At 46.1% G+C, this 17,967-nt stretch overlaps 1 protein-coding gene across 2 annotated transcripts in view; it reads left to right on the top strand.

Annotated features, from left to right (window-relative positions):
• LOC121586268 (probable phospholipid-transporting ATPase IIB) overlaps positions 1-17,967 on the top strand; it is a 75,326-nt gene that overhangs the window by 21,908 nt on the left and 35,451 nt on the right. For both annotated transcript variants that reach the window (XM_041902837.1, XM_041902836.1), the window contains exons 12-13: positions 9,866-10,026; positions 10,254-10,396. In XM_041902837.1, coding sequence (XP_041758771.1) covers positions 9,866-10,026; positions 10,254-10,396 — 304 coding nt within the window. The remainder of the gene's footprint in view (positions 1-9,865; positions 10,027-10,253; positions 10,397-17,967) is intronic.

Here is a 17,967-nt window from a genome sequence, read left to right as displayed (position 1 = left end):
ATGGAAAAAATAAAAAATACATGTCCTCTCTTGAAAGTGAGACTTTCTAGAAATGGCTTAAGCATTATTTGCCAGTCAGTACCTAGCTTTATAAGTTAATACACTAGGGTGCCTGCTGTCTCTATATGAAGGAATACTTCTATATAATAAAAATAAAATAAAAAATATGAATGCTTCTGTCAACCCTATAGCTATTGTATGCAGTAATCATGCGCCTATGAACCTGAGTTATACTGTTAGCACTTAGGCGGTTTGCCCTCATAGGAAGTCCACTGTGTGCACCTCACCCTGCACTATCAGCTCAAACATAAATATCACTGTCATGTCCATCTCTGATGAGCCTTGCAATAACAACATTTTAAAAATAAAGAATTCCAGAAAAGTGTAAAAAATAGCCCACATCAACATACACTACCGGTCAAACGTTTTAGAACACCTACTCATTCAAGGGTTTTTCTTTATTTGATTATGTTCTGCGTTGTAGGGTTTTACAGTTTTTCGAGCGGATAGGGAGCGTGTGAGCTCCCAATTTTTTTATGACCAACAACATATGGTGCGACGGGGGAAACGTACGGGAACTTGCGAGCTTCTGCTCTCCTCACTTGGAATACTTGGTTATCAAATATCACCCTTTTTACCTTCTGAGAGAGTTCTCAGGGATTATTGCCATGGCTGTGTACATCCTGTCCCAAGCGGACACCAAAAAATGCTCTCAAAGATCTTCATTGGACCTTGAACAAACTGGATACCGCATACCCGGAGGCAGCGTTCATTGTTGCGGGGGACTTTAACAAAGGTAATTTAGGTCCATGCAAATTATTACCACGACATTGACTGTCCTACTCTCTTATCCCTGTCTACAAAGACTCCTGGGAAGTTCCGGTGGTCAGGTCAGAATCCACACTCAAAGACTGTTATGATCACGTGGACTGGAATATGTTCCCGGTCGCCTCTGGGGATAACATCAACGAATACGCAGATTGTCACCGGTTTCATAAAAAAATGCATTGACTATGTGATACCGATAGTGAATTTCAAAACTTACCCAACTCAAAAACCGTGGATTGATGGCAGTCCTGTAGGGAAACTGAAGGAGAGAGATGCTGCTTATTAACACGGCATGGTGACCGGGGACAATAGTATGGTTAAACAGTCCAATTACGACCTACTCAGATCGATCAAGATTGCGAAACACAAGTATAGGGACAAAGTAGAGGAGCAAGAACGTCAGGCACCCACTGGCATTCCCAGCAACCCTGCTCTTTACTTGGAAGGGGAAAAAATTTTTTATTTTCAAGGACAACATGGAGGCAGAGAGATTCTTGCGAGAGCAAGGTGTTAAGCCAAGATAAAGAAGACGGGGCAAGGTAAAATTCAAGTTGAATTGTATGCTGTTTACAATACAAATGAAGGTAGCCTATGTGTTTGCGGGACTCTAGGGAGTGTTGGTAATTTATCCTTTCAAGCGCCTGGACTACAGGACTGGAAAACCCACCACGGGCCCAGGTGACAGGCCCGGGCCGATAGTGGTCAAGTTCCTGAGATTCAAGGACAAGGTAGCTGTTCTGGAAAGAGCCAAGAACTTGAGAGGAACGTATATCTTCCTCAACGAGGACTATCCTGAAGCTGTGCGCCAGAAGAGGAAAGAACTTATCCCAGCCATGAAAGCTGCCAGAGCACGTGGAGACATTGCTTACATCCGCTATGACAGGCTCCATGTCCACCCTCCCTCCTAGAAGCCTGGAAGGGATGAGAGAGCCAAGCCTATGGGTTCGAAGCTTCAACCCCGCAGCACACACACACACACACCAATTGATTAATGGACTGCTGAATGTATATTTTTTCTCTTGCTTTGTTTGCTCTTTTCCATATTATGTCTATCTCTGACAAGCTACCCAGGAAAGGGCTGAAAATAGCCCATATTAATATATGTAGCCTTAGAAATAAGGTTCATGAAATCAATAACTTGCTAACATCAGATAATATTTATATATTAGCCATTTCTGAGACTCATTTAGATAATTCATTTGATGATACAGCAGTATCAATACAAGGATATAACATCTACAGAAGAGACAGAAATGCTTATGGGGGAGGTGTTGCTGTATATATTCAGAGCCATGTACCTGTAATGCTTAGAGAAGATCTTTTGTCAAGTGTTATTGAAGTGTTGTGGTTGCATGTTCACTTGCCATATCTAAAGCATTTTCTTTAGGGGTGTTTCTATAGGCCACCAATTGCTAACAGTCAGTATCTAAATAATATGTGTGAAATGCTTGATAGTGTATGTGATGTAAACAGAGAGGTCTACGTTCTTGGAGACCTGAATATTGACTGGTTTTCATCAAGCTGTCCGCTCAAGAGGAAGCTTCTCACTGTAACCAGTGCCTGTAATCTGGTTCAGGTTATTAATCAACCTACCAGGGTGTTTACAAACACTACAGGAACAAGATCATCCACATGTATCGATCACATTTTTACTAATACTGTAGAACTTTGTTCTTAAGCTGTATCTGTACCCATTGGATGCAGTGATCATAATATAGTGGCTATATACAGGAAAGCCAAAGTTCCAAAAGCTGGGCCTAATATTGTGTATAAGAGATCATACAAAAGATTTTGCTGTGACTATTATGTTGATGATGTTAAAAATATTTGTTGGTCTGATGTGATTAATAAATAGCATCCAGAAGATGCACTTGATCAATTTATGAAATTGCTTCTTCCAATTATTGATAAACATACACCTGTTAAGAAACTAACTGTTAGAACTGTTAAGGCTCCATGGATTGATGAGGAATTGAGAAACTTTAAGCGATGGGGCGAAAGGAGTGGCTAATAAGTCTGGCTGCACATCTGACTGGCTGATTTACTGCAAATTGAGAAATGATGTGACTAAACTCAACAAAAAGAAGAAGAAACTGTATTATGAAGCCAAGATCGATGACATAAAGTATGATAAAAAAATAAACTTTGGAGCATTTTAAATGAAATGATGGGCAGAAAGACAAATTCAACTCCATATTTAATCGAATCAGATGGCTTATTCATCACAAAACCATTTGTTGCCAATTATTTTAATGATGACTTAATTGGCAAAGTGGGCAAATTTAGGCAGGAAATGCCAACAACGAACAGTGAGCCATCGTATTCATGCATAAAACAACAAATAATGAAAGAAAAGCATTGCAAGTTTGAATTTTGTAAAGTTAGTGTGGGAGAGGTGGAAAAATTGTTATCAATCAATAATGACAAACCTCCTGGCATTGACAACTTAGATGTAAAGCTACTGACGATGGTAACTGACTCTATAGCCACTCTTCTCTGTCATGTCTTTAATCTGAGCCTAGAGTTTGTCCTCAGGCCTGGAGGGAAGCCAAACTAATTCCGCTACCCAAGAGTGGCAAAGCGGCCATCACTGGTTCTAACAGCAGACCTATAAGCTTGCTGTCAGCTCTTAGCAAACTGTTAGAAAAAATGGTGTTTGACCAAATACAATGTTATTTCTCTGTAAACAAATTAACAACAGACTTTCAGCATGCTTATAGAGAAGGGCACTCCACATGTACTGCACTGATACAAATGGCTGATGATTGGTTGAAATAAATTGATAATACGATTGTGGGAGCTGTACTGTTAGATTTCAGTGCAGCCTTTGATATTATTGACCATAACCTGTTGTTGAAAAAACGTATGTGTTATGGCTTTTCAACCTCTGCCATATCGTGGATTCAGAGCTATCTATCTAATATAACTCAAAGGGTTTTCTTTAATGGAAGATTCTCTAATATCAAACATTTTATTTAAAGTGTGGTGTACCACAGGGCAGCTCTCTAGACCCTCTACTCTTATCTATTCTTTACCAATGACCTGCCACTGGCATTAAACAAAGCATGTGTGTCCATGTATGCTGATGATTTAACCATATACGCATCAGCAACCACAGCTAATGAAGTCACTGAAACCCTTAACAAATAGTTGCAGTCTGTTTTGGAATGGGTGGCCAGTAATAAACTGGTTCTGAACATCTCCAAAACTAAGAACATTGTATTTGGCACAAATCATTCCCTATGTTCTAGACCTCAGCTGTTGAACAAGTTTAGACTAAATTACTTAGCGTTACCTTAGATTGTAAACTGTCATGGTAAAAACATATAGATTTAGTGGTTGTAAAGATGGGGAGAGGCCTGTCCGTAATAAAGAGATGCTCTGCTTTTTTGACACCACACTCCAAAAAGCAAGTTTTGCAGGCTCTAGTTTGGTCTTATCTTGATTACTGTGTGGTCGAGTGCTGCAAGGAAATACCTAGTTAAGCTGCAGCTGGCCCAGAACAGAGCTGCACGTCTTGCTCTTCATTGTAATCAGAGGGCTGATATAAATACTATGCATGCCAGTCTCTCTTGGTTAAAAGTTGAGGAGAGACTGACTGCATCACTTCTTCTCTTTATAAGAAACATTCATGTTGAAAATCCCAAATTGTTTGCATAGTCAACTTAAACACAGCTCTGACACGCACACTTACCCCACCAGACATGCCACCAGGGGTCTTTTCACAGTCCCCAACTCCAGAACAAATTCAAGAAAGTGTACAGTATTATATAGAGCCATTATTGCATGGAACTCCGTTCCGTCTCATATTGCTCAAATGAACAGCAAACCTTGTTTCAAAAAACAGATAAAGCAACACCTCACGGCACAAAACCTCTCCCCTATTTGACCTAGATAGTTTGTGTGTATGTATTGATATGTAGGCTATGTGTGCCTTTAAAAAAATGTAAGTAGTTCTGTCTTTGAGCTGTTCTTGTCTATTAATGTTCTTTATTATGTCATGTTTCATGTTTTGTGTGGACCCCAGGAAGAGTAGCTGCTGCTTTTGCAATAGCTAATGGGGATCCTCATAAAATACCCCCCGAAAATACCAAAGGACGTTCAGAGACTTGTCCCGAAGCCACGTTGTCCTGTTGGAAGGTGAACCTTTGCCCCAGTCTGAGGTCCTGAGCGCTCTGGAGCAGGTTTTCATCAATGATCTCTCTGTACTTTGCTCTGTTCATCTTTCCCTCGATCCTGACTAGTGTCCCTGCCGCTGAAAAACATCCCCACAACATGATGCTGCCACCACCATGCTTCACCGTAGGGATGGTGCCCAGATTCTTCCAGCCATTGACGCTTGGCATTCAGGCCAAAGAGTTCAATCTTGGTTTCATCAGACCAGAGAATCTTGTTTCATATGGTCTGAGAGTCCTTTAGGTGCCTTTTGGCAAACTCCAAGTGGGCTGTCCTGTGCCTTTTACTGAGGAGTGGCTTCCGTCTGGCCACTCTACCATAAAGGCCTGATTTGGTGGAGTGCTACAGAGATGGTTGTCCTTCTGGAAGGTTCTCCCATCTCCACAGAAGAACTCTGGAGCTATGTCAGAGTGACCATCGGGTTCTTGGTCACCTCCCTGACCAAGGCTCTTCTTCCCCGATTACTCAGTTTGGTCAGGCGGCCAACTCTAGGAAGAGTCTTGGTGGTTCCAAGCATCTTCCATTTGGAGGCCACTGTGTTCTTGGAGACCTTCAATGCTGCAGAAATGTTTTGGTACCCTTCCCCAGATATGTGCCTCGACACAATCCTGTCTTGGAGCTCTACGGACAATTCCTTCGGCATCATGGCTTGGTTTTTGCTCTTACATGCACTGTCAACTTTTTGGGACCATATATAGACAGGTGTGTGCCTTTCCAAATCATGTCCAATCAAATAAAAAACAAATACCTTATTTACAAAATTATTCATATCCTTTGCTATGAAACTCGAAATTGAGCTCAGGTGCATCCGGTTTCCATTGATCATCCTTGAGATGTTTCTACAGCTTGATTGGAGTCCACCTGTGGTAAATTCAATGCAGAGCTCCGAGACAGGATTATGTCGGCACAGATCTGGGAAAAGGTACCAAAATTATGGAGCAAAGTACAGAGAGATCCTTGATGAAAACCTGCACAGGACCTCAGACTGGTGCGAAGGTTCACCTTCCAACAGGACAACAACCCTAAGCACACAGCAAATACAATGCAGGAGTGGCTTCGGGACAAGTCTCTGAGTGACCCTGCCAGAGCCCGGACTTGAACCCGATCTAACATCTCTAGAGAGACCTGAAAATAGCTGTGCAGCGACACTCCCCATCCAACCTGACAGAGCTTGAGAGTATCTGCAGAGAAGAATGGGAGAACTCCCAAAATACAGGTGTGCCAAGTTTGTAGCGTCATACCCAAGAAGACTCGAGGCTGTAATCACTGCCCAAGGTGCTTCAACAAAGTACTGAGTAAAGGGTCTGAATACTTATGTAAATATGATATTTACGTTTTTTATTTTTAATACATTTGCAACAATTTCTAAAAAACTGTTTTTGCTTTGTCGTTATGGGGTATTGTGTGTAGATTGAGGGGAGAAAACAACAATTTAATCAGTATTAGAATAAGTCTGTAACGTAACAAACTTTGGAAAAAGTCAAGGGGTCTGAATACTCTCCGAATGCACTTTAGGTTTTATTGGACCCCAACAAGGCTTCATAAGATGTGGCTGACCAACAATTCTCTGTTGGAAATGCCAAAAAGACACTGGGACATTTTTACACGCAATATGGGAATGTACATTAGTGCTACCTTTCTGGAAGGATGTTCTGAAATATCTGAAGGAATGGTTGGGGTTAACAATTCCAGTTTCACCGATTTTAATGTCTCTTGGGCGATAGACAGAGTTACCTAATGTAACAAATGAGGAATTTGCACTGATCACTGTTGGTATCGTTACAGCAGCTAGAGTAATCCTTAGAATTTGGAATAATCATGCCACTCCTACTCTGAAACGGTGGATTGAGCCAATGTTGGAGGTTTCATCTTATGAACAAGTGCTTGCTAAGATCACTGCTAGAAATGACAATTTTAGAAGCTGGATACATTTTATTTGTAATGTTGTTTCTAAGACTGGGAGGTGATGACTTATGCTTGTGAACCCATTTAGTTCTGTATTATAGCTTGTGAGATACTATTTGACTGTGTATGTGTGCTATGTTGGAGGATATGTCTGGATGTCATGCTCAATGTTTTTATGCTGTACAATGTTGTATTTGTATTGTTTATTTGATAGTTTGTTGAAAAAATAAATACAACTTCAATAACAAAAACATTTACTATACCATGAAACAAAGATAAATGATATAAAGAATTATAGTAAATAGCTTTGGAGCATCTTAAATGAAATTTTGGATTCATTCATTGAATCAGATGCCTCATTCATCACAAAACCCACTGATTTTAGCCAATTACTTAATGTTTTTCATTGGCAAGCAACAAATGCCGACACCACACATCCATGTATAACTGACCAAATTATTTACATTTACATTTTACATTTTAGTCATTTAGCAGACGCTCTTATCCAGAGCGACTTACAGGAGCAATTAGGGTTAAGTGCCTTGCTCAAGGGCACATTTACGTCATTTAGCAGACGCTCTTATCCAGAGCGACTCACAAATTGGTGCATTCACCCTATAGCCAGTGGGATAACCACTTTACAAATTTTTTTTTTTGGGGGGTAGAAGGATTACTTTATCCTATCCCAGGTATTCCTTAAAGAGGTGGGGTTTCAAATGTCTCCGGAAGGTGGTGAGTGACTCCGCTGTCCTGGCGTCGTGAGGAGCTTGTTCCACCATTGGGGTGCCAGAGCAGCGAACAGTTTTGACTGGGCTGAGCGGGAACTATGCTTCCGCAGAGGAAGGGAGCCAGCAGGCCAGAGGTGGATGAACGCAATGCCCTCGTTTGGGTGTAGGGACTGATCAGAGCCCGAAGGTACAGAGGTGCCGTTCCCCTCACTGCTCCATAGGCAAGCACCATGGTCTTGTAACGGATGCGAGCTTCAACTGGAAGCCAGTGGCGTGTGCGGAGGAGGGGGGTGACGTGAGAGAACTTGGGAAGGTTGAACACCAGACGGGCTGCGGCGTTCTGGATGAGTTGTAGGGGTTTAATGGCACAGGCAGGGATGCCAGCCAACAGCGAGTTGCAGTAATCGAGCCAACAGCGAGTTGCAGTTATGAAAGACAATCATTGTAATTTTGAGTTCCGTAAAGTGATTGTTGAAGAAGTGAAAAGATTATTGTGAGAAGCCACCTGGGTCTGACAACTTGGATGGAAAATTACTGAGGATAATAGCGGACGATATTGCCACTCCTATATGCAATATCTTCAATCTAACTCTACAAGAAAGTGTGTGCCCTCAGGCCTGGAGGGAAGCAAAAGTCATTCCGCTACCCAAGAATAGTAAATCCCCCTTTTTCTGGTTCAAAAAGCCGACCAATCAGCCTGTTACCAACCCTTGGTAAACTTTTGGAAAACATTTTGTTTGACCAGATAAAATGCTATTATACAGTAAGCAAATTGACCACAGACTTTCAGCACGCTTATAGGGAAGGGCCTTCAACATGTACGGCACTTATACAATTAACTCAGGATTGGCTGAGAGAAATTTATAAAAATATTGTGAGAGCTGTTTTTCCTAGACTTCAGTGCGGCTTTTGACATTATTCATTGTAGTCTGCTGCTGGAAAAAGTTGTGTTATGGCTTTACACCCCCTGCTATATTGTTAAAGCGTTACCTGTCTTAACAGAACAGAGGTTGTTCTTTAATGGAAGCTTCTCCAACATAATCCAGGTAGAATCAGGAATTCCCCAGGGCAGCTGTCTAGGACCCTTACTTTTTTCAATCTTTACTAATGACATTCCACTGGCTTTGAGTTAAGCCAGTGTGTCTATGTATGCGGATGACTCAACACTATACACGTCAGTCAATACAGCAAGTGAAATTACTGCAACACTTAACAAAGAGCTGCAGTCAGTTTCAGAATGTGTTGCAAGAAATAAGTTAGTCCTAAATATTTCAAAAGCATTAAGCATGGCATTTGGGACAAATCATTCACTAAACCCTAAACCTCAACTAAATGTTGTAATGAATAATGTGGGAATTGAGCAAGTTGAGGAAACTAAACTGCTTGGAGTAACCCTAGATTGTAAACTGTCATGGTCAAAACATATTGATGGAGCAGTAGCTAAGATGGAGAGAGGTCTGTCCATAGTAAAGCGCTGCTCTGCCTTCTTAACAATGCTATCAACAAGGCAGGCCCTAGTTTTGTTCCACCTGGACTACTGTCGAGTCGTGTGGTCAGGTGCCACAAAGAGGGACTTAGGAAAATTACAATTGGCCCAGAACAGGGCAACATGGCTGGCCCTTAAATGTACATGGAGAGCCAACATGTTAATCTCTCCTGGCTCAAAATAGAGGAGAGATTGACTTACATTTACATCATTTAGCAGACGCTCTCATCACTACTTGTATTTGTGAGAGGTATTCACATGTTAAATCCCCCGAGCTGTCTGTTTAAACTACTAGCACATAGCTCAGACACCCATGCATACCCCACAAGACATGCCATCAGAGGTCCCGAAGTCCAGAACAGGGTATCGGAGGCGCACAGTACTACATAGAGGCATGACTACATGGAAATCTATTCCACTTCAAGTAACGCATTCAAGCAGGAAAATCAGATTTAAAACACTGATCAAAATGTAGTGGCCTGAGGGCACACACTTAATGTGTTGTGAAATCTCTTGTGAAATGTAATGTTTTTAATTGTATATAACTGCCTTAATATTGCGGAACCCCAGGAAGAGTAGCTGCTGCCAATAGGGATCCATAATAAATACAAATAAATGCATGCATAAAGAGTCAATGAAACCATGCATGTCTAGTCCCAGTGGAGGATTTGTCTGTCCTTTTAACCTGTGGCTCTGACCTTGAACTTTAACCTCTGAACCCTGACCTCTTTCGCCTCTACAGGTTGGTCTGCTGGACCTGGAGCTGAACCGCCTTACCAAGGCTCTGTTCCTGGCTCAGGTGGTCCTGTCGGTTGTCATGGTAGCGCTGCAGGGCTTTGTGGGCCCCTGGTTTCGCAACCTGTTCCGCTTCATCGTGCTATTCTCCTACATCATCCCCATCAGGTACGGCACATAGAGGTAGACACAATATAGATAGTGTATCTAACTCTATGGTACAGCATGGCATCCATTTCACTGCTCTAATGAGTCTTTGATTGACTCTTGTTGGGTGACGTTGAATAGAATCATGGTAGTTGGATTTTATTTTGCTTGCCTAACACATCTTTTGCCTAATACATCTTTTGCTGAACACATATTTAACTTGACCTCTGTTTTATTTGTATGTGCAGCTTGCGTGTCAATCTGGACATGGGGAAGTCGGCCTACGGTTGGATGATCATGAAAGATGAAAACATCCCTGGTACCGTGGTACGGACCAGTACCATCCCTGAAGAGCTGGGCCGCCTGGTGTACCTACTGACTGACAAAACAGGTGACAGGACACACAGCCACTGTAGTATGATCAAATGAGGGCAGAATGCATCCCTACGCATCCTACAAAAACAATATCAAAGAAAGAGTTCAGAGCGTGATGTCAGATATATCAGATTGAGTGCTTCGTGGACAGGCTCTGTCATCTCTTCACGCCACAAACTGGGGGGCTGTGGCACTGTGAGTGTGGTGCTGAAATAAAACGAATTGGGAAGCACACAGGCATAGTTGGTTGGATTTACCAGAAGGTCTTCTAAAGTGTGACTTTGTCCTAGTGTTTCTTGGCTATTTACATAGTTTTGTTCACATGCTAGGTTATTTTTCTATGTTAGTTTGCAGTTGATGCAACTGCTAACTTAGCGAAGAGATGTCAGCGATTCTCCACCGTTACCATGGCAACCTACCGTCCTTAAAGGGGCAGCTGAGCATTTCTGTCTCACCTAAGTCACTCATATTTGAGGGTACAATGTGCTTGATTGAGCATGGAACACTCAAAAAACCTTTTATTCATGAGCTTTTATTCATTTCTTATTATTAAAATACTCATACTTCAAATAAAAATTGTATTGCTCGCTTACACATATTTAGCAGATGTTATTGCAGGTGACTTCCATGGCCACCAACCTGCTGTCTATTTGGACCAACACCTTTTCTGGGATCTGATGAGCGTCGGCATTGGGCGCCTTAACCCGGCGTTCGGTTCATCCCGCAGCGGCAGTTTTGCTTACCAAAAGTAGCCCACTAGGTGGCTCGCATTCCGAGCCGGGCTTCTTACTCATTTAAAGTTTGAGAATAGGTTGAGATCGTTTCGGCCCCAAGACCTCTAATCATTCACTTTACCAGATAAAACTGAGAGACTTCGATCGCCAGCTATCCTGAGGGAACTTCGGAGGGAACCAGCTACTAGATGGCTCGATTAGTCTTTTGCCCCTATACCCAGGTCGGACGACCGATTTGCCCGCAGGGGGACATGACGCAGCGGGTACTAAGTCCTCGGCCCTGGGAAGCGGCGAGTACGGAGCAGTGGCGCTGTAAAGCTCACGGCCGAAACCGGTAGCCACCTTCGCCCCCTGCCCTGCCGAGCCCGACCGGAGGTCAGTCCCACGAGGGGATTCGACCACACTGGAACGGCCTACCCTGACCTGCGCGGACCCCACCTGTTTACCTCTCAACGGTTTCACGCCCTCTTGAACTCTCTCTTCAAAGTTATTTTAAACTTTCCCTTATGGCGCGACGGGGGCCATTACCGGCCTCGATCAGAAAGACTCAGGCCTCTGATCGACACCGGGCAAAGCGGTCTTCTATACGCCACATTTCCCGTGCCTGCCGGACGGACAGGGATTTGACGCTGGCCTCTTCCCTCATCGCTCGCTGCTACTGAGGGAATCCTGGTTAGTTTATTTTCCTCCGCTTAGTAATATGCTTAAATTCAGTGGGTTGTCTTGTCTGATCTTAGGTCGTAGTTAAAGTGAATGAAGTGTGGCTGGGCGCCCGGGCTCACCTTCTCAATTCGGTTCAGGTCGGCGGTCGGAGCCTGTCTCGAGTGAGGGTACCAGTCCAAATTTGGGACCTCTAGCACCTCGGGAAGTATTATTAATAAATAAATAAATTATATCCTAAAAAATGTCCTGCTTTTCCTCCGTGTGTTGATGGGGGGGATGGCTCCAGGGGCCCTCGGGTGGGCTGGGGGTCCATTGCCGGGTTGGGGTCCCCCCCCCCCCCAACCTGGGTTCAGCCACAAGAGGGTGCCACTGGACATTTTAGGCTGTGTTTAACCACAGGCACCTGGGATCCCGATGTAAGAGTCCAGCTTTCGCTCCAGAGACTAAGTCCAGCTGTGCACAGGGTGACCGAACAGGTTACCAGGTGTTGACCTGGGAACCCAATGTAAATCAATGAGAGAGCTCGGCTGAAAAACGAAAGAATCCAGCCCTCCACACACCAGAAGCCCTAGTAGGCCAAAAAAAAGGGACGGTGTCACTCACACACCTATTCACTTGGGCCTTCTTCCTGGGGTCTTCCTGACCTCTAGGCAGGCCCCCATTGACCTGGTGACCTCTGACTCCAGGCCTCTAGGCCTACACTCCCTGCCCGGTCAACATCCCGCTCCCTGTGCCTGAGAGTGTAGCTTACTCCCTGGAACTACAGACCTCCACACCTCTAGGCCTGCACTCCCTGCCCGGTCAACATCCCTCTCCCTGGGCCTGAGAGTGTAGCTTACTCCCTGGAACTACAGACCTCCAGGCCTCTAGGCCTACACTCCCTGCCCGGTCAACACCCCTCTCTCTGGGCATCACCCATCACTCGCACCGGCCAGGGCTCAGCCACCTCTATAACCTCACCCACCAGGTGTACCGGGGCACCCACACTTAAGTACCCCTCCCCCGGACACTAAGACCTCTATAGTCCCGCTGTCAGGAAGCATGTGCGCCCGGTAACCTAAAACAGGCTCTGTGCACCTGGTGACCCGCCCGCTTTTTTCTGCTCAGAGACTAAGTCCACACTCCAACCTCCACAGCCTGAGTGCTGCCCCCAGCCCCATAGTCCTGTCGCCACTGCTCGGACTCTGAGTGCCCCCCGCCTTGGGGGAGGCCTCCTTGTGCACCTGGTGACCCTTTGACTTCCACAGCGAATCACAGCCTGACTCAAAGTCCCACCAGCGGACGGGCCCGGGCGGATGGGAGACCTAGTCCCCTATCTAGCCAGAGCCACATGTCCATGTCTTGCGCCTTCTACACGCCTGCCTGGGCTCTCGCTCGCACTCTGTGTCTGGCCCCTGGCCCTTCTGTGTGCACCTGGTAACCCGTGAGTAAAGAAAAAGGATGGTGGAGGAAGACGCCTTCCGTCCCCGACAAAAGCTTGGATCGAGGGCTGACTTTCAATAGATCGCAGCGAGTGATCCGCGCTTCATTGACGCCAGAAGCGAGAGCCCGCTCGGAGCTTGCCTCACCGGGTAAGTGAAAAAACGATGAGAGTAGTGGTATTTCACAGGCGGCCGAGGCCTCCCACTTATTCTACATCTCTCATGTCTCTTCACAGTGCCAGACTAGAGTCAAGCTCAACAGGGTCTTCTTTCCCCGCTGATTCCGCCAAGCCCGTTCCCTTGGCTGCGGTTTCGCTAGATTGTAGGTAGGGACAGTGGGGAAACTCGTTCATCCATTCATGCCCGTCACTGATTAGATGATGAGGCATTTGGCTACCTTAAGAGAGTCATATTTACTGCCGCCGTTTTCTCACGCTTCATTGAATTTCTTCACTTGACATGAGGAGCACCGGCGAAGCGAGGAATATCAAATCCACTTGACCTGATATGGCCACGGGTGATTTAAGCACCATCACTCGGGGCCTCTTCCTCGAGCCGGTCGGCCATTCCTTCACTTGCGAGCATCTCCCGGGTGGGGTAGACGTTGGCCCTCAGTTTGAGCCCATCGATGTACTGGCCTTGTATTGTTGGTCTTGTCATTACCAAAGGCCTGCATCCCTATACCTTGAGTTGCCAGGCTGATCCATTTCCTCCTGTCTCCAATCGCACGGGATTGGGCACCGCGGCGCCACTAAGCAGGAATTGTTGTCTTCGAGGGAGGGCCTCCCTGCGTCACTCCCACTGGCTCTCAGCCATGTTCCCTTGAACTCCGCTTTCCCAACTGTGTTGCGAGTTATCCCCCGGGTGCACTCATCTGCCGAGTGCCACAGCCGGTGAATCCTTCTGGCCTGGATCGATGGAATCTGGCGGGCCAATTTTACGATGCCTAGACCCCCGTCTCGGTGTTTCGCATAAAGCAACCCGTTACAGGTGTTCGGTGGGAGGTGGAGCCATTCCTTCACCGCGGTTCTTATCATTCCATCGATTTTGGTCAGGTCGGCCCCCTTTATGTTGCCGTGGTTGGCTTTGTAGATCAGCCTCTGAAAGGAAGGAGTTCAACATCTTGACCTTTTGTGAAGGTTTTAGTGCTGCCCGCCCAATCTTGCATATCCAATCACGAAGTAGCCCGATCAGTTCCGTTTTGACAATGCCTGCCCATGGATTCACTAGCATTCCAAGATATTTTTCAGATTCCTCTGGCCCAATCATGTGCACGTCCTCTCCATTCAGTTTCCAGGCTGAACAGTCATTCACCTTGAATGATGACTCACCCTTGCCATTACTGCCTTTCTCAATGGAAAAACTGCGGCACTTTCTGGGTTGCACTCTTAACCCCATCAGTTGGCAAAATTGTTCCAGAATTGCAATGTTTTGTCCCATACCCTTCACTGAGCTGCTTAACAGTACCAAGTCATTGCAATCGCTAAAGTGGTGGTCTGACTGCCATCAGACCCGACCACAGAGCCGTTGCGTTCGAGTGTCTGGATCAATGGATCCAGTGCCAGATTGAACAGCAGCAGTGACATTGGGTCACCTTGCTTAACACTGACCGACATATCAATCATCGAGGATTTTACTCCGTCAACAATAATCCTTTGTTGTGCTTTTCTCATCAGTGGTCGAGGCCCTTTTGCCCTAGAACACCCAGAAGGTGCTTGTGTGATACCGAGTCGAAGGCCTTCAGAAAGTCCACAAATACCACTGCTAGGGGTGTTTGTTGTTTTTTACTCTGCTTGATGAGCCCCTGGAGCAACGTAACGTTTTCTGAACACCCCGGGGCAGATATGAAGCCACTCTGTCGCAGATTTATCGGGCAGGCACGCGCCAGCCTGGCTGTAATAATCCTTGAGAAGAGCCTTGCCACTACGGATCTGATAGTGATGGGCCTCCATCCTCCAATCTGCATCCGCTCTACTGGATCAGACGTTTTTAGTATTAGGGTAGTGCAGCACTCTTTGAAGGTCGATGGTAGGGCCCCTGTCACCAGCCACATCGAGAATAAGCTAGCCAACTTGTCTCCTTTGGGGTCCCAACTTAACAGACGTTCTCTGGTCACTCCATCTGGTTCTGCTGCTGTGCCCTTTTTCATTTCCTTGAGGTTTTCATATACCTCCATTGCTGAGATCAGATGTTGGAATTTACCATTGTTGGCCCCTCCTTCTGTGCGGATTTGGCCCAGCCTGTTGAATGGCTTCGTGGCCTGCCATCGGTCGGCAAAGGCCAGAGTAAGTTCTGGCATGGGGATGTTACACAAACCATTCACCTCTCCGTCTAAGATTAGGGTTGCCAATTTGGACTGATCTTTGTCAAACAACATCTGTTGTCGACGGTAGGCCGCCCTCTTGACTTTCCCTCTTTTATTTCCGCTCATAGGCCTGCTTTCCCTCATATCGCTTTTTCCATCCATTCCCGCAACTTTGCACAGCAACTTCTGTAATTCCGGTGCAGAAGACTCAATCAGTGCACAATTCTGATCCACACCCCTCAAGGATATTGTGATGGACCCGATTACGAGATCCCCATCCCCTTGTTGGCCTTGACCGCAGCCCAGAGTTTGTCGCGGACCGCATGTATTCATGAATTCATTGTTCTCCACAGGGGCTTCCACGGGACCATCGTTTTGGGTCGCTGCCTTTCTCAGGCGTCTTCATTTGACCCTCACCTGCTCTCGGGTCCTCCTAGGTAGGCCCATCGCGACCCTGCTATGGATGTATTTGTGGCCCTCTAATAGTTAATACCGGTGGTCCATCTCTTGTTCTTCCCACTTTGTCCAGCCCTTGTTGTTATTTCCCCTTCCTTTCCGCTTTTCCTTGAACGCTCTCGCTTCCTCTGACTTTTGCTGGCAATGAAGGGCTATGTGGATGTGTCGCTTATGCTGGGAGAGGCCGACCCCAGTATGGAAGCTTTTTGGGCAATTTTCGAATGCGAAGGCTGCCGCAGCCTCAATCTGGGTCTCTGCACAGGAACGTGACAGGAGATTGCATAACTACTGGGGCCGAAATGCCCACAAGAGCTGCATTTATATAGGAATTTCACCAGGCTATGGCGGATCTTAAAGTGTCTGACGATGAAGCCCACCCATTTAAGTATTTCACCACATAACCCGCAGCTCAGTTCATGTACCGGGATTATGATGAGCATGGTGTCGATGGCTGGAGGATTGGCTGGAAGAGGGTCTGTGGCAGGAGATGGTTCGGACCGAGCTGGCTGTGGTGGCAACACAACCTTCATTCCTCTGTTATTCGATGCCTGGGTCCCCCACCGCATCCGGCTGTCTGGGCTTGTGGGCTGAGAATTGTTTAGGCGGCGACGTTTTCTCAGTTGGCTAGACCAGGGTTCGTTCAAGTTTGAGATATCCCCCATTGCCGGCTGGGTCTTTCCCGATTGCCCTTCACGTATTCTGCGCTTGTGAGTCTGACTTGGCCGCACTGGTGGATCTGATCTCCCGTAATTTTTTCCCCTAGAGTCCCCGGAATATAGGACTGTGGAAGATCCCGCTCGCTTGACCTGATGGTGTCCGGAAACCCCCACTGTCGGTGCCAGTTTTGATAACCCGGGTTGGTCGCCCTGGAACGGCAATGGATTAGAGTCCATTACCTGGTTGATCCTGTCAGTAGACAGTCTCTTGTTTTACGCAGAGGCTAGTGGCTAGAAGGGGTTGGGGAGGTTGCCCTCCTTTCCCCTGCCCGCCGGGGTGCAGAGAGGTTGGCTAGGTACCCGGAGCCACGCTTGGGTCATGGGCGAGACCCCAAGCACTTGATATGTGAGCCCGAGGCGGGATGACCCGGTTCGCCGGCAACCCCCGATCCCATTCGGACGCGGCCGACGCACCTGCCCATAGGTGCACCATGCGGCCGTGCCTAACGGGGAAAGGGGGGTGGAGCCGGTCGGGCGCAACACAGGCAACCTGGAGATGCGGGGAACTGAGCTCAGGCGATGTGCTGCTCACTGCTTACCCGGAGAAGAGAGCCACGGACTAGCGCTACTTCCCGGCAACCTTCAGCTGGGTTGGGCATCCGTTTCCTACTGCTTGTCTCCGTCTGACACTCTGAGACCCGTGCCATCCCTTGTTTTACTCCCTTTTAATATATATATATATAATATATATTATTTTATTTTTTTACTGTTATACAGTCGTGGTCAAGTTTTGAGAATGACACAAGTATTTGTCTTCACAAAGTTTGCTGCTTCAGTGTTTTTAGATACTTTTGTCAGATGTTACTATGGTATACTGAAGTATAATTACAAGCATTCCATAAGTGTCAAAGGTTTATATTGACAATTACATTAAGTTTATGCAAAGAGTCAATATTTGCAGTGTTAACCCTTCTTTTTCAAGACCTCTGCAATCCGCCCTGGCATGCTGTCAATTAACTTCTGGGCCACATCCTGACTGATGGCAGCCCATTCTTGCATAATCAATGCTTGGTGTTAGTCAGAATTTGTGGGGTTTTGTTTGTCCACCCGCCTCTTGAGGATTGACCACAAGTTCTCAATGGGATTAAGGTCTGGGGAGTTTCCTGGCCATGGACCCAAAATTTCGATGTTTTGTTCCCCGAGCCACTTAGTTATCACTTTTGCCTTATGGCAAGGTGCTCCATCATGCTGGAAAAGGCATTGTTCGTCACCAAACTGTTCTTGGATGGTTGGGAGAAGTTGCTCTCGGAGGATGTGTTGGTACCATTCTTTATTCATGGCTGTGTTCTTAG

Source organism: Coregonus clupeaformis, chromosome 17, assembly GCF_020615455.1.
Source record: "Coregonus clupeaformis isolate EN_2021a chromosome 17, ASM2061545v1, whole genome shotgun sequence".
Lineage (NCBI taxonomy): Eukaryota > Metazoa > Chordata > Actinopteri > Salmoniformes > Salmonidae > Coregonus > Coregonus clupeaformis.
Note: the sequence above shows the minus strand (reverse complement) of the source record. Positions and strands in the feature narration are given on the sequence as shown.